We start from the raw sequence: 12,338 nt of genomic DNA on the forward strand, positions 1-12,338 counted from the left end.
CCTTATCGCCGCAGATATCGCGATACTTTTCAATTAGCTGTTGGAACATCAAAGAAATCGGAAATTCATACAAACTGTTAAATATTGCCATATGTTGGATAGTCGAAAAATCGAATATTTTCGTATTTTGGCAATAGCTGTTCTATTGGCATCAATTGTGTCATACCATAAAGTGTTGGAAAGGTGAGGTCTTCAGCTTCATTTAACCAAAAACAAATGGAATTCGGGGAAGTTGAAAAAAAGTTACAGCTGTTCAAAAATGAGTGAAAATAATGAAGAATCGTGTAGCACAACAATGGTTCGCACGCTTCCGCTCTGGAAATTTCAAGGTGAAAGATGAACCTCGCTCTGGTCGACCTATCGTTGAAAAAGTCGATGAAATTATGGAAAATGTTGAGCAGAACTGGCACATAGGCAGCCATGACATCGCTAAAGAACTTAGCACTCATCTGAAAACGGTTCTGAACCATTACAAAAGGCTGGCTACAAAAATAAGCTCAATGTTTGGGTACCACATGAATTGTCTGTGAAAAATTTAATGGACCGAATTAACATCTGCGATTCTTTGCTGAAATGAAACGAAATCGGACTATTTCTGAAGCGGACTATATAATAACAGGAAACGATAAATGGATAAAATACGAAAATGATGTGCGAAAAAGATCATGGTCCAAGCGTGCTGAAGCTCAACAAATGGTCGGATTGGCCAATGGCCAAGGTTATTCTGAGTTTTTGGTGGAATTGGAAAGGTCGAACGATTCATTCTACATTTTACTGTCAACAATTGATGAGAATGAAGCAAGCAATCGAAAAAAACAGCCAGAACTTATCAACAGAAAGGGCTTCGTCTTCCATCAGGACAACGCTAGACATACACACATCTTTGATGGCTCGGCAAAAACTGGAAGAGCTTGGCTGGGAAGTTTAGTGCATCCACAATATAGCCCTGACCTTTTACCATCGGATTACCGATGCTGAACTCCCTTAATGGAGTAAAGTTGGGTTCAAGAGAAGCCTGTGAAAATGACTTGACACAGTTTTTTGCCGAGAGACCGGGAAAGTTTTACACTGATGGAATAATGTCTGTAGCGGAAAAATGGCAAAAAGTGGTCGACGAAAGTGGTACATTTTTGGTTCATTAAAGTTCATTATAAATAAAAAAATAAGTTTAAGTTTAATTAAAAATACGAAAATACTTTGTTGACTATTCAATATTAGACCAACTAGATTTAAAATAAATGTTTTTTTATTCATGTTTTATAATCAAAACAATTTATAATATATTATTATTTGTGTCTAAGATGTATTTCATTAACCATTAATTTTTATCTCTCTTTTTATTTACAGGCATATGAAATCTTTTACAGTGTAAATTTCGAAATTTCACCAATTAGTAGCCATACTAGTGAGCCCATATTCCCAGACAATTCGACAGCGAGAGCAGCTGAGGCAATTGCTTTCGATAGTGATTTCGTGTCGTTTGAGACTAGTCCCGGTGTGAACGATTTTAGATGTGATTATTTTTTGGCAATAAATGTAAGTAAACGGTTATATTTAATTAGTAACATTTCAATAATAACAGTTAAAAAGTATAAAAAAATATAAAATATTTATAAAAAAAAAATAAAAAGGGATAATAAATAAAAAAATTAAATTAAATTTTTCGAATCATACTAACTTTGCCATTTAGTGCAACACAAGTACTTACTTAAGTTGTAATACAATTAAGTCCGTCAAGGCCAGTCAATTTCCATAAAAAAAATTGATGCAGCTTATTGCTCGTTATTTATTGATTGCCTTTTGTAGTTCAATAAGTTTCTTAAGGCCCACTCAGACAACGCTTTCTCTCTACACTCTGCCCTCAACTTGAGATATGTTAATATTTAATTTTTTTCTCTTTGTCACCTCTCTCTCTCACACTTTGTTGTTTTTGTTTACTCGCACTTGACAGACTTTCTTGCTACTGACGCTGCTTTCGATGATGACTTGTGCCACTTACCAGGTGTTGCGACTTGTATTGAAGTTGGTATTGTTACTGCTTGTTGCTGCCTTTTACACCGGTTTCTCGCTGTATTTGTATATGCGCAGGGATGTGCGCTTCATGCTGGAGTGAGTATCAATTTCAATTACAATCTTACGATTGACAGAGACAAGCATTGAAATATTTCGAAGAAATGATTTATTTAATATTATAGCCATTTCTCATAATAAAAGTTTTTACAAGAAAAGTACTTTTAACAAAGTACACCATTTACAATACTCTTTACCTTTGTGATGTAATCAACTTAATAATATAATTGATCCTCTTCTGTTCTCTTTTCAACATGTGCCTCATATATTATTGCACTCGCCTTCAATCTACTGTCCGATTATTTATCAACGCTGCACTCTCCTCAACAATTAACATCTTGCCTGCAACGGAAAACTGCATGTGTCTTTGTGTCCACAATTATCACCAACAACACCGTTGGATTCTTATTGAACGGTCCGATTGCCATTCGAACCGACTTGACTTTTCAATGCCTTCAAACAGCATGGAGGAGGCTCTGCTGCGCTACATAATTGATTTCATTTTCCTGTTTGCATTCATGTTGGCGCTGATTTTTCACAGTCACCAGACCGAGGCCACTTATCGTCTCGATTTCATTTGGAAATTACAAGCCACAGGTGAGTAAGCGAAGGCACACAGCGAAAGTGAAGTAATTATTTGCAAAGATTTTCGCCTCAAATCACCGAGGAATGGCGTCTGTTTTCTTTAATTGAAGAGTTGGCTTAATCACTTTAAAGAAATTTCTGCTGCAGCGGTGAAATCACAAAAGTAGTGCGCAGTGGCGTATACGTAACGTGAGTTAATATTTTAGTTCAACAGTGCGTATACGTAACTTACTAAAATACTGCATATTTAGTGAAAGTTCCACCTATATTTTAGCAACTGCAATGGTTGCAACTGGTGGAAAAGTTAATGACTACTTAATATTCCATGTTTCAGTTATTGCAAACTTCTCTTCTCAAAAGTTGTTGCGCATATAAAGCCGGTACGCTCTCGCAAGCGTGGTTGATCAAGTGTAAAACTGCAAAAGTTTGCACCACAAACATTTAGGGAGCATGAACTCTGTGTATTTATATATAGTAAATGACTAAGGGGGGCCGACGGACTACCGGCCGAGCTATTCAAACACGGCGGCGAAGAACTAATAGGGAGCATGCATCAGCTTCTTTGTAAAATATGGTCGGACGAGAGCATGCCCAACGATTGGAATTTAAGTGTGCTATGCCCAATCCATAAAAAGGGAGACCCCACAATCTGCGCCAACTACCGTGGGATTAGCCTCCTCAACATCGCATATAAGGTTCTATCGAGCGTATTGTGTGAAAGATTAAAGCCCACCGTCAACAAACTGATTGGACCTTATCAGTGTGGCTTCAGACCTGGAAAATCAACAACCGACCAGATATTCACCATGCGCCAAATCTTGGAAAAGACCCGTGAAAGGAGAATCGAAACACACCACCTCTTCGTCGATTTCAAAGCTGCTTTCGACAGCACGAAAAGGAGCTGCCTTTATGCCGCGATGTCTGAATTTGGTATCCCCGCAAAACTAATACGGCTGTGTAAACTGACGTTGAGTAACACCAAAAGATCCGTCAGGATCGGGAAGGACCTCTCCGAGCCGTTCGATACCAAACGAGGTTTCAGACAAGGCGATTCCCTATCGTGCGACTTTTTCAACCTGCTTCTGGAGAAAATAGTTCGAGCCGCAGAACTAAATAGAGAAGGTACCATCTTCTATAAGAGTGTACAGCTGTTGGCGTATGCCGATGATATTGATATCATCGGCCTCAACACCCGCGCCGTTAGTTCTGCTTTCTCTAGGCTGGACAAGGAAGCACAGAAAATGGGTCTGGTAGTGAACGAGGGCAAAACGAAATATCTCCTGTCATCAAACAAACAGTCGTCGCACTCGCGACTTGGCTCTCACGTGACTGTTGACAGTCATAACTTTGAAGTTGTAGATAATTTCGTCTATTTAGGAACCAGCATTAACACCACTAATAATGTCAGCCTGGAAATCAAACGCAGGATTGCTCTTGCCAACAGGTGCTACTTCGGACTGAGTAGGCAATTGAAAAGTAAAGTCCTCTCTCGACGAACAAAAGCTAAACTCTATAAGTCGCTCATAATGCCCGTCCTGCTACATGGTGCAGAGGCTTGGGCGATGACAGCAACCGATGAGTCGACGTTACGAGTTTTCGAGAGAACAATTCTGCGAAAGATTTATGGTCCTTTGCGCATTGGCCACGGCGAATATCGCATCCAATGGAACGATGAGCTGTACGAGATATATGACGACATTGACATAGTTCAGCGAATTAAAGACAGCGGCTACGCTGGCTAGGTCATGTTGTCCGGATGGATGAAAACACTCCAGCTCTGAAAGTATTCGACGCAGTACCCGCCGGGGAAGCAGAGGAAGAGGAAGACCTCCACTCCGTTGGAAGGACCAAGTGGAGAAGGACCTGGCTTCGCTTGGAATATCCAATTGGCGCCACGCAGCGAAAAAAAGAAACGACTGGCGCGCTGTTGTTAACTCGGCTATAATCGCGTAAGCGGTGTCTACGCCAATTAAGAAGAAGAAATGACTAAGTAATAAAAAAATGCTATAGTCTTTATTAGGCGAAGTTTTATTTGCGTTGTTTTTTTTATACGCGTCAGACGATCTGAAATTTTGCAACCTCCCTTCTTCTCTTCTCTTTTGTGGTTTACTAATGTCCGATATGCTTTTTGTAGACAAGGTTTGGTTCTTGATGGATGCAAAGTGTTCTGTGTCGGATCTGCAATATGGCGGGGCATTCACAGAGAATGTGGAAAATTGTTTCCTTATTCCCTACTATTTCGCAGCCTCGGCAGATGTTGTTGTGGGGCATACCCATTTTGAACACATGTTCTCCAAATGGTCAATAACCTGTTATGGTAGGAGTTAGTCTGTAGATACTTTTTTGGGACCTGTTTAATAAGTCGTTAGTTCTTTTCTTGTCATATATTGGCCATAAGTGTTTAGTTATATTGCATTTTGTTAAATTTTTCCATCTGTTATTTGCTAATTGTGGAAATTGTATATTGAGCTCTCTCCTGATCGATTCTAGGGAGTTTGGTATTAGCTCTGCTTCGAATTCGGTTAGGAAAGCTCCTGCCTTTGCCAAATCATTTGCTTTTTCGTTGCCGAAAATGTTCCTGTGACCGGGAACCCAGATCAAGTCTAAGTGGAGCTTGTCTTCAAGTGAGGTCATTGCCGTCTTGCAGTTAAGCAAGAATTGCATTGCAATGCCAGGAGAGCTATGAGTGTATATTGCTGCTTTATGTATCCTCTTTTAGTTACTCAATAGAGCTTCGTAGGCCTTCTCTATGCCCAGTACTTCCGCTTGGAAGATGCTAGCCGAATTCGGTAGAGAGAGAAATGTATTGTTATAGTCCCAACATATTTTCTAGATCAGACCACTATATCTTATAAGTAGCTTTGGTTTTGTTTAGATTTTGGTTCTTTGCATATTCAATTAGAAGCTTAGCGCTTCAATAATAATTGCAAATTTTCTAAAAAAGATAATAAGGAAAATCTTTGAGCACCAAAACGCATTTTCACTCTCCTTTATTTTTTTGTCTGAGTCTACACATCGTTGTATAAATAATAAAACATGTTTTAAAGTTTCTTGCGAGCAAGATTACTTTCTCTTATTGCTCTTCATGTGCTCTCTCTTACTTGCATTCTTTTGTTGATAAAATTCTACTTCACTGCTTTAAATATTTATCAGCGTTGTCTGCCACTGCGATTTCTCTCGGAAAAAAAAAATTTCCAGGCGATGGGAAGATTTGCGCCTGCCACGTGGATTTCCAACATTTAACTAATTAAGATTGCATTGTAGCGCAAACACTGCGAAAGTTGCGACAATTGAGTTTTACACAAACTTCCATTACATGCAGACATATTGAATTAAATATTTAGGTGTCGCGTATACACCATGGTGTACCACGCTCGAAGCACAGCTTTTCTTATAGCTGCGTAGTTTACAGTTGGTTTTATTTTTCGCTTTCCATTGAAATTCAATTACGGGCGCCTCGCTACAAAGCAGCAACGAGTAAAACAGCTCGGCAAACTGCCACAAAGAAGCAAAGCGAAATGTAAAAGTGTCATGGCAAAACACTGAAAGAGGAAAAGAAGCGCGAAAACATTTGTGACTTTTCCTGCGACTTCTGCCACGCATCAAAGAGCTGCCGTGCGTTACGCTTATTATTGTTGCAGCGCTCATAGTTGTCGCAGCGCCAACATTATTGCATTCCCTCTGACAACTATTTATGACGTTCGTTCTGCATAACTGCAACGCAAGAATTCTTATTTACTTTGCATGCAGACAGTCACTCCCAGTCACATAGTGAGCCAGTCAAGCCGTCAGCCACCAAGTCAATCTAACAGTAACTAACCGGCAAAGGTTGGCAACAGCTGTCACTCCAACTCAATATACCGAGAACCGCACAAGCTGTAAGCCATTTCTGCAGCAGCAGCAGCATCGTCGTCGCTTTTCATGTCACCATTGCAGCCACCAATTCACCAATGCTTGGGCGACCTCCACTTGCTCCCCCCATTGAAATGCAGTGAAACCTTCGGGCGACCCAAACACAACAACAATATCAAATATATTTGCACAACTTTCCGCAATATTTAAATGCTGATGCAGCCAAGCAACAGCGTCAATCATGCAAACTCAAACACACAAGCATACACACACATGAACAAATGTGCAAATATTGTGCAGCGGTGCGCATTTCAACATTTCTCCGTTGATATTTTTGTACGATTTTTCTGCCATCGCTCATATTTGCGCAAAAATATTTTCATTCATATTTTTCTTCAAATTTCTCTTTTATGCTTCGACGTCGGTTTGGAAAACGCTGTACCCGCCTGTTGTGTTGTTACAATCTGCGCGCTGTTTAGAAGAGAAAGAGGACATGGAACATCTGCAGGCGTACAATCGCAAGCTGCTGGAGAATATATTGCCTGTGCATGTGGCGGAACATTTTCTGAGTCGGGACAAAAATATCGACGTAAGTACTTGCACACACACACACTCGATATTCATATTTTTAACCTTTTTTTTCACCACAATGACATTTCTCTATAACCAAAACTATGCATTTATGTAAAAATTGTATCTTTGAGGACAAAAAATTTGCCTAGATTGAAGTAAGTTCGCTGGCAATACACAAGGTGACGCGACATTTTTACAAAAAATTTGAGAAAGTGCTGAGCAAACTATAATCTAAGTTCAGTGTAGAAAATAACAATATTTCACATATCTTTCTGATTAAGTTAAACCGCTTTATGGCTTATAAATATTTTTTTACACATAATCACGTAGGCTTCAATTTTTTAAATGTTTAGGCTGAATAATATACACTTATCCCAAATTTTAAATTGCTCGTCATATAGCTAGAACAGGGAAAAGTGGTTTCCGCATAATCCATTCTTCAATCAGAATCTTCTTCCTGACGGCCGCCTTATCATTAGTTCCTTTCCATAAACAAATTTGCTTTTAAAAGTAAGAAAGAGCGTAGTTCGGTTGTAACCGTACATTTTATACTCAGAGATCAAAGCTAAGCAAATATTTTCAAGAATTGACAGAGGGCACACTATAACACACTGAACAATATGCTAACATACCTGTATGCTGTCTTTAATATTACTCAAATATTGGCAGTAAGTAAAGTAAGATATACGTGCTGGTTCCTATATGGGTTTCTGGGGGTTACAAAATTTTTAGTTCCATTTTGGTTGAAATTTAGGTAAGATGTGGGATATCATGAAGATACTATTTGTGCAAATTATTTTTTCGATGTCTTCGCTGAAGCTTAATTTATGTACTGTCAAGTATAATAATCTGAAGGAACTTAAAACTGTGTATGTGAAATGAAAATGCTAGTAGTTCTTGTGGTATAGAATGTCAAAGTGCATAGTGTCACGCTCCTTTTCTTATGTTATACCAGATTCTATAAAGTCATTTGATGTATTTATTTAGAGAATTGTCGAATTTCGGCATAACTGTGACAGGGGATACGTGTATTAAGTTTCATAAAAATTTCTCAACTTTTGCTCAAGCTATAGACCGCACGAACTGACAGAAGGATACCTAAAGCCGTAGGTTTTTATTTTCTTGCAACATAGTACATAGTATAATAGTTTTGTAACACATTAGACTATTTAATGTAGGTACAGGGTTATATATGTATTAGGGTGTTTCATTTAAACATTTTGATTTATGTTGAAAACAAAAATTCTCTGAAAATCTGAGTCCTTAATTTTAACTTTAAGTACTTCCTGAGTAAATTGAGGAAATGGCTGGTTCTACCAAAAAACTTGTAAAGGAAAAATGCTGGGAAATTAAATTTCAAACAAAAAAAGCCTATTCATTCTAGTCATAAACATGCTTTGTTTCTTTTGGAAGTTTTCGATAAAACCAGTTGTTAATCCAATTTTTTCGAAATTATGTGAAAAACGTGAAAAATCGAAAAGAAGTGCTTAAAGTTAAAATTATGGGCTCAAATGTAGAAAAAAATTCATAAAAAAGAACTTTTAAATGGAATATCCAAATACATACATAACCATATATCTATATCAGGGGCGGATCTAGAAAGGTTTTAGGGGGGAAATAAACACTTACTAAAAACGTGAAGATTATTATACTAAATATAGTATTCTTTATACAGTTAAATATCATGATGAAAAATTCAAATCGACCTTCTAATATCAAATCCTACTAAATTGAGAAAACACATTATAAATCGTAGACGTGAGGGTGACATATTTTATTTCAATCTATAATACTGTAGTCAGTTCGTGTATTGAATAGAAAATTTTCACAAAACAAAACGATCTGGGCTAAGTTTTTAGAATCTTTCGTGAACTTCTTCTGCAGAGACTGCAATGTCATGATGCGTGTGCAGCAATGCCAGGCCGATCAATCTAGCTTGAAGCATTTTCGTCCTCAGCCACGTTTTCATGCGGCGAAGTGTCGAAAAAGAGCGTTCAGAGGTCGCATTCATCACAGGAAGTGTGCAGAATATGCGAAGAAAACTATGAATTATGGGATATAGGTCTTTTTCGCACTTCTTCAATGCTTCTAAAGCAGTAGTCGGGAACTTGTTGTCTTTTAACTTTTGATTCTGCGTCGAATGGCACTGCCAGTGATCATCTTCACCTTAGAGCTTCAAACGGCCTTTGAATCTATCTATCAAGCAGTCAATAAGATTCGCCATTTCTTTGTTTTTCAAAGCACATGCTTTTTCTGGAAGAAGTAAACTCAGCTGAAATCCATCCAATACTTTTCTAGAAAAGCGCGATTTCAAATCTTTGCCGATTGTATCCAGCAGAGGTATGTACACTGAAACTTTGTAGTATTCTTCACAAGTTCTCACGCAGAAATTTTCGCGTTTTGTTTGTCGGCCGCAGATTTTTGATTTTTTTCGTCAACTTTCTTTTTTCGTGTTTGAAAAACATGGATCGGAAATGGTCCTTAGTTTTTTGTCTTCGAGAGTTAGAAGTGTCGTATCTATACATTTGATGCCTTTGCCAGATCGATCCATTCCTTCTGAAGAATCACGCTGAGTGAATGAATTTCAGATAGAACATCAGAAAGGCAAAAAATCCCAACTATAAATTGAAATTGGCACACGACTGCGAAGAGCATCGTTGCTTTTCCCGCTGTTTCCTTATTTTTCCAGTTACTAGTTTTTAACTTTGATGATCAACGACAATTTTGCAGCAAATTGGATAACTGCATCATCTGTCGTTGAACCCATCTGGATAAGTTGTACGCCAAGTCTCTCCAACTTTTTTGGAGGATAAACTGCGGAGAATGTATCAATTCAACAGAACACAGATGGAGCTAAATGCAGCATCTATTTCAAGTTCTCTATCAAGCCGCGTCGTTTCGAATTTAACACTTTCTGTTATGAAATGTCCCCTAATTCACCCTGCGAATCAGCAGGATCGATGATATCGATTAGTTTAAAGTGTTACAAAACTATTAAAAATCATTATTTATTTTCTGTAAATTAAAATATAACAATCAATATTAACTAGTTCTCCAAGTAATAAAGAGACATTTCTACCAGTGTGGACCATACCACTGTGCTTTCAGAAATTTAATCAGAGGTATTTCCATGGAATATTATTTTTTGCAAACACTCCATAAACACAGTATTCGAAAAGTTTCAGTGCAAATATTATAAAGCCATATTGCGTGGTTACAACAATTTCCATTTCATTTCCGGCATTCACTAACAAATAATCAAAATTAAACTACCGATTACATCTTCCTGGCATTATTGTAATTTCATTGCCTTACGAAGAGCATATGGTACTTCCATATGCACCAAAGTATAAAAGCCAAACACATACGAATTGTTCAGGCATAACTGTCACTCCGCCACTGGACACAATAAATATTAATATTATTTCATTTACATTTTACCCCCCGCGCTGCCAAACAAACAATTGCCAACCGCTGTACATGTGTGTGTATGTGATACGGTATATGGCCCTTCACCTCCATCACCGCCGCTGCGACCACTAAATCAACAATCAACACTTGGCTGCCACTCAATGAACGCCGCTAACGCCAACAAATGCCGAATAATCCACAACAACTGCACCACTACATCCGCCATGCGCAACATATTCTGTATTGTGTGCGGTTGCCTGCACTGATGGACCGTTAACACTGCCACACCATATTCACACTGCCACCATCTTCGCCATCGCGCCAATTGTCCACACCGGCTGTCACTATTGGCCACACCCATGCAACGGACTTGCAGGATCTCTATCACGAGCAGTGCGATAGTGTGTGTATATTATTTGCCTCTATTCCGAATTTTTCGGAGTTCTACGTAGAACTCGAAGGCAACAATGAGGGCGTGGAGTGTTTGCGCTTGCTCAACGAGATTATCGCCGATTTCGATGAACTGCTCAGCGAGGAGCGTTTTCGGTGAGTTTTAAGCGCAGAATTATATTCGTACAAACATATAAGCACACGTGTTTGCTTGTGTGCGTAATTTGTGTAAATTAATTTTTTGTATGTAAATCAAATGTTTTCCGGCCAATCCTTGAAATGGGAATAAAACAAAATTTTTCATGTTTTCTGCCCAGATATATTGAAAAGATCAAGAGCACGGGCGCAACTTACATGGCTGCCTCTGGTTTAACGGCAAACACCTGTGATCAAGTGAATTTCGCCCATGTTACCGCTATGGCGGAGTATGCGCTGCAGTTATTCGACAAAATCGAAGAGGTCAACACGCACTCATTCAATAATTTCCGACTGCGAATTGGTAAGAAAAATTCCAAACTACTATATAAAATCATTAAAATATATATCTACTTATATAATATTTAATACAAGTAAAAATATTATTTTATATAAAATGTATAAGCAAATGTGTATTATATTTTAAAAATAATATCAAGTACAAACCGATTATTTTTATGAAAATCTTTCATTGACTTCCGAATAGGTATCAATATCGGTCCAGTTGTTGCTGGTGTTATTGGCGCGCGTAAACCGCAATACGATATTTGGGGCAATGCAGTTAATGTGGCATCGCGCATGGACTCCACTGGGCTACCGGATCATATACAGGTAATTAAAAAGAACAAATTTCAACTTTCGAAAGGAATGTATAAATAAAACTTAACTTTCTCAGCATTTATAATAAAAGTCGCACAAAATCAATATTAAGAAATTTAGTCTCAAGAAACTTATACTTGATCACAAATTACTGAATATTATCCTAACTTACATACATATATGTGACTAGCTTAGGGTTATGCAACTCAATTGCTTACATAGCGGATAATACTGCTTTTTGATTCTTGAGTTCTTTCAGCCACGCAAACAATATTTTGAATTTTTTGTCGGTTATTACTATTCTTAGCTCCTTGGCTGTGCTCGTCACTTATGACTGTTTTGCTACTGATATGGTTATTCTGATCGAAATTAAGCATTTTGGGACCAAACTTTAACCAACTAACACGAAGAGGCTTTTATAACATAGTTCGAAATTGATATCTTTTCGCCACTCTGGAAAGAACGTATGACATAGATGTACCTACAAAATGGAATTGAAGCTTGCAAAATTGAAAATTCCCTTAATTCATCTTTTCGGCCTAAATTCTGATTACCAAATTATTTATTTTAAGACTAAGAATTCTTTTTCCTTCAAATGAACACGTTCTTTCTTATAACGCCTTATACTCGTACTAATAACAACCCAAATATTTCACTCAATT

The 12,338-nt window shown here is 37.9% G+C and overlaps 1 protein-coding gene across 1 annotated transcript in view; it reads left to right on the top strand.

Moving 5' to 3' along the window:
* LOC120776918 overlaps positions 1 to 12,338 on the top strand; it is a 75,965-nt gene that overhangs the window by 58,020 nt on the left and 5,607 nt on the right. Inside the window, exons 20-26 of the mRNA XM_040107989.1 lie at positions 1,348 to 1,536; positions 1,952 to 2,109; positions 2,534 to 2,667; positions 6,987 to 7,096; positions 10,868 to 11,037; positions 11,199 to 11,380; positions 11,564 to 11,688. Coding sequence (XP_039963923.1) covers positions 1,348 to 1,536; positions 1,952 to 2,109; positions 2,534 to 2,667; positions 6,987 to 7,096; positions 10,868 to 11,037; positions 11,199 to 11,380; positions 11,564 to 11,688 — 1,068 coding nt within the window. The remainder of the gene's footprint in view (positions 1 to 1,347; positions 1,537 to 1,951; positions 2,110 to 2,533; positions 2,668 to 6,986; positions 7,097 to 10,867; positions 11,038 to 11,198; positions 11,381 to 11,563; positions 11,689 to 12,338) is intronic.

This window comes from Bactrocera tryoni, chromosome 5 (genome assembly GCF_016617805.1).
Source record: "Bactrocera tryoni isolate S06 chromosome 5, CSIRO_BtryS06_freeze2, whole genome shotgun sequence".
In the NCBI taxonomy this organism is placed as follows: domain Eukaryota; kingdom Metazoa; phylum Arthropoda; class Insecta; order Diptera; family Tephritidae; genus Bactrocera; species Bactrocera tryoni.